We start from the raw sequence: 4,427 nt of genomic DNA, 5'->3' as shown, positions 1-4,427 counted from the left end.
TGAGCCTGTCAAGATCTGCCTGGATCACCCTCCTATCCTCAGGTGTGGATGCTTTACCCCAGAGTTTGGTGTTGCCAGCAAACTTGGCCAACCTGCTTATGACACCAATGTCCACATCACTGATGAAGATGTTAAACAGTATAGGCCCTAGGACAGCCTTGAAGGACCCCACTGGTGACCGCGCACCAAGACGACTGGCTTCCATCCACCACCACCCTCTGGGTCCTACCGCAGAGCCAATTCCCCAGCCAGCAGATCGTGGTGAGGTCGAGGCCGCAGTTGGCCAGTTTTGCCAAGAGGGGAACATGGGATACCAGATCAAAGGCTTTTTTGAGGTCAAGATATATGATATCAAGCTCTTCCCCCATGTCCAGGTGATAGGTTACCTGGTCATAGAAGGAAATGAGATTGGTCAAGCAAGACCTACCGGCAACAAACCCATGCTGGGTATCCCTCGGGATATTGCCGTCAGCTAGTCTGTTAAGGATGGCCTCTTTGATAATGTTTTCCAAGACCTTCCCCAGGATAGAGGTCAGGCTGATGGGCCTGTAGTTTGCCAGATCTACTTCCCTCTCTTTCTTGAAGATAGGCACAACATTGGCCTTCTTCCAACCATCGGGCACTTCACTAGAGCACCAGAAGCTCTCAAAGATCCGTGCCAGGGGCTGAGCTATGATGCTTGCCAGCTCCTTCAGTACCCTTGGGTGTAAACCATCAGGGCTGGCTGACTTGAAGGTATCCAGCCTGTCAAGGTGTTCCTTCACGAGGTCAGCATTGACGGGGGGTAAGGAATCTCCCTCACCTGGGCCTCCCTAACCCACAGTGGTGCTGTACGTGCGTTCCAGGAAAACAGCACGTAATTCGAATTCCCATAAAGGGAACCCACTTTACAATGTAACAAATAGGGATATGTTCCAAGACCTTGACTGTACTGACCCCCAGACCCATTTCTACCACTTTTACAAGACAATTTTGGTACTCGCCAACAGCAGACAGTACATACAAGCACAGGATGCTATCATAATGGGGATGGCAACTACAGACACGCGTGTCACAGACAGTGACCGAAGAGCACAGATCCACACAGGAGACTATATTTTAATATGCATCACTCCCACCATGCACCACACAAAGCAGTTGACTGCAGGCTTCCACCGCACTAACTGCATAAGAGTGAATTTACCTTGCATGTAACGAGTTTTTGGTATAAAAAGGGTCATCACATAAGAGCAAATTCGCATGTACAGAACCCGCAAAGGAGGGAAACCTGTATGCCTAGGCAGGTGTATGGAGAATTGGATGCTGACCAGACCTTCCATCTCCTCCTTTAAACCATTGAGACAGAATCCATAGGCCAGACCGAGTCCGGGCATTCAGTGCCTCGATGGTTGTCATTATGTGTGTGTCCAGGAATCAGACCCACGTCTCCCACATGGTGAGCACAGAGTCTGCCAATGGTAAACATACAATAACAATCTTGGGATACTGTGCCCTAATTTTTACATTAAACAACAAAAAATAGTTTACGGAAGTTATTTGCATGACAAATGCAATGTGGAACACTTGCCTGATGTAGAAGTGAAAAGCAGTTTGCCAACATAAATTAATTCTAATTCTACTTTAGATACTGTACTTTAGTCTATGTAAGTGTATTCCTACTCCCACAATTAAAAACAAGTTAGACAATTTTAGCTATTATGGACTGTACTAAGGTAGTGTGCTTACACTACTAGTTTATATGACAAGGCTTCCAAAATGTTTTATGCTTATGTTTACCCTGCAAATCACTGCAGTAATTCCATCATGGCTGATATGGGTAACAAGGAGTACCAACATGTTGCAGAATAGCTGAACACCAGAATAAAAAGAAAACATTAATCAGAACAAGTATGATTTATGGATATTTCATCACTCTTACCAAAAGAACAAAAATATCACGACATTCTGGTGTTCAGCTGGGGGTTTGGGATTTTTTTTTTTTTACCAGGTCAACTGCTCATGGAAACAGCAAAGGAGCCTTGTCAGGCTACAGTTAGTAAATGACTGACCAAGGACCAGAAGACAAGCCATAAAGAAGATAAATCTACTCTTCTGCAATCTCAAAAATGAATTGATTAACAAGATCTTGATTAAAGTAAAGATTACCAAATGATTAACAGACTGGGGTCAGACACCTAAAAATAAAGAGCTTTAGCTATGGGATGCACTGATAGAGATTTTTGGGGAGGCCGATACCGACAGCTGATTATTAATGAGCCATATAGGCCGATACTGATCCGATTGCCGATATGCAGCCTGGCAACTTAGACAGCAGCATCTGGCTAGCTAGTCTGTTGGGGATGGGTGGGGGCAGGGAAGGGGTATGGGGGTACAAATTGAGGCCCCTGCGGTGAGGGAGTGAGGTTGGGGCTGGAGCTTCCCAGCTAGGGCAGAGCAGAACTGGAGCCATGAGCAGCTCATCCAGGGGGTGTCAGGAGGTGGGGGGACAGCTCCCGCAGGGGCCTGGATCTGCCCACCCCCACCCCTTCCCTCCAACAGACTTACCAGATGGATGCTGCTCTCCAAGCTGCCCAGCTCACTGTGTGCATGCTACGGCCGTGCATACACATGCGGCATTTATCCACACTCATCAGCCATATCAGCCAAAAAAAGCCAATTGCCAATGATGCCAATTTTCCTTGCATTGGTGCCAATATGATATGGACCAATGCACAGGTGTGCCTTTACTTAGCTAAGTTGATCCCTTGACCCCTTTTCCAGGGCCACTAAAATCTGGTTCCATCCAGTTCAAAAAGTTCCAGTGAAACAAAGATATATATATAAAACCAATCAGAGATCAATTATTAGCACATCAAATCAACCATCTATAAATACGGGCCTGGCAACAAACTGGAGCTTTCCCAAAGCTCAGCAGGAAAAAACCAACTGAGCACAATTCCCCAGGAAAACAGAGATGCCCAACCAGTAGACCGTTCTTCCTGAACCCAAGGCTGTGTAAGCATTGCCTTTATTAGTACCAATAAGTCTTTGCTATTGTGTATCCTAATAAAGCTTTCGAGTTGCGACTAGAATGGTCTCATTGATCAATCAATCTTGCTCCTCACCCCAAGTCCAATCCAAAGGTAACAGACTCCACCTGCTAACCGGACTGTACGCACAGAGCCAAGATCAGTCAGTCTCCAGACGTCTTTGCTCTTACGATGAAAGAGAAATTGAGGATCAGTACAAGATGTTCTGGATTAAGAAGGAAGTGGATGATCGAGACCTCCTCTATAATTAGACACAGGAAGGTGATTACCCGCGTCTTCCCTGCAACTAACATCTCCATAAAGTAGACTCCAGGGGATTCAGTTGAACTCCATGCTCATCCCAAGGCACAAGGCTGTCACACAGATGACTGCTCTGTTTATTTTAGTGCGCTTTATCATCAACCAATTTAAAACAGAGTAAGTCACAGCATACCCTAATCTCAGGGGAAGTTCTCTCTCACAACTCCCGTTAAACAGGACAGTGTTATTTTTCCCTTTTAAAGATGAGACAATGGAGACGGAGAAGAGTTACGCGATAGGGGAGCTCGCCGAGCAACTGTTCCCCAGGGCACCCGAGGGGAAAGCCAGGAGTAACGGCCACAAACTCCGGCAAGACCGATTCAGGCTGAACATTAGGGAAAACTTTTTCACAGTTAGCGTCCAGACTGTGGAGTCAGCTCCCGCCAAAGGCGGTGCAATCGCCTACCCAGGAGATCTTCAAGAGGAAACTGGACAGTCCCCTCGCTGGGGTCACCCGACCCCCGTCGTCTTTCCTGCTTGGAGCAGGGGGCTGCACCCCACCATCTGCTGAGGTCCCTTCCTCTGAACCGATGAATTTCCCAAAGTCAGCCTGTCAGAGCCCGAATCCAAGCGGGACTAGCGAGCGCCTCTGCGCTCACACCAGGGCTGCTCCCACTCCCACTCCCCCTCACCAACACACAACGCGCCTGCAAGCGCACACCGGCGCTCCTCGACTTCTGTCGGCCCCCCTGACAGGCCCGAAGCACCCTCCGGCAACGCCAGCTCTCCCCGTGTTTTGTGTCCGGAAAAATACCACCCCAGAGCCGCAAAGCAGCGGCGAGAGACCACGACGGGTCCGCCCCTGCTCCAGCCGACGGGGCGGGGCACCCCAGGGCACCCCGCGGGAAGCGCCGGGGACCGAGGCCGACTCTGCAGGTACCTGCCCCTCGGCGCCGCCTGGGGCCGGGCCGGCCCCCCCGGGGCCCCCGGCCTCCGCCATCCCCTCCTCCTCCTCCTCGCCCTGCAGCCCGGGGGGGCGCCGCCAGCACCCCGCGGCCGGGCACAGGGACCGGGCGGCCACGTTCTCGCGAGACGTCGTGGAGGGTGGCGCTGGAAAATGACGTTAGGCGCCGAGGGCGGGGAACAGCCTTCACTGGC

The 4,427-nt window shown here is 50.1% G+C and overlaps 1 protein-coding gene across 1 annotated transcript in view; it reads right to left on the bottom strand.

Moving 5' to 3' along the window:
- Nucleotides 1-4,427, bottom strand: part of EDRF1 (erythroid differentiation regulatory factor 1) — a 42,606-nt gene that overhangs the window by 37,993 nt on the left and 186 nt on the right. Inside the window, exon 2 of the mRNA XM_025207558.1 lies at nt 3,962-4,422. Within this exon, the coding sequence (XP_025063343.1) occupies nt 3,962-4,422 (461 nt within the window). The remainder of the gene's footprint in view (nt 1-3,961; nt 4,423-4,427) is intronic.

This window comes from Alligator sinensis, unplaced genomic scaffold, assembly GCF_000455745.1.
Source record: "Alligator sinensis unplaced genomic scaffold, ASM45574v1 scaffold193_1, whole genome shotgun sequence".
NCBI classification, from domain to species: domain Eukaryota; kingdom Metazoa; phylum Chordata; order Crocodylia; family Alligatoridae; genus Alligator; species Alligator sinensis.
The sequence above is the reverse complement of the archived record's forward strand: the minus strand, read 5'-3'. Positions and strand labels throughout refer to the sequence as shown.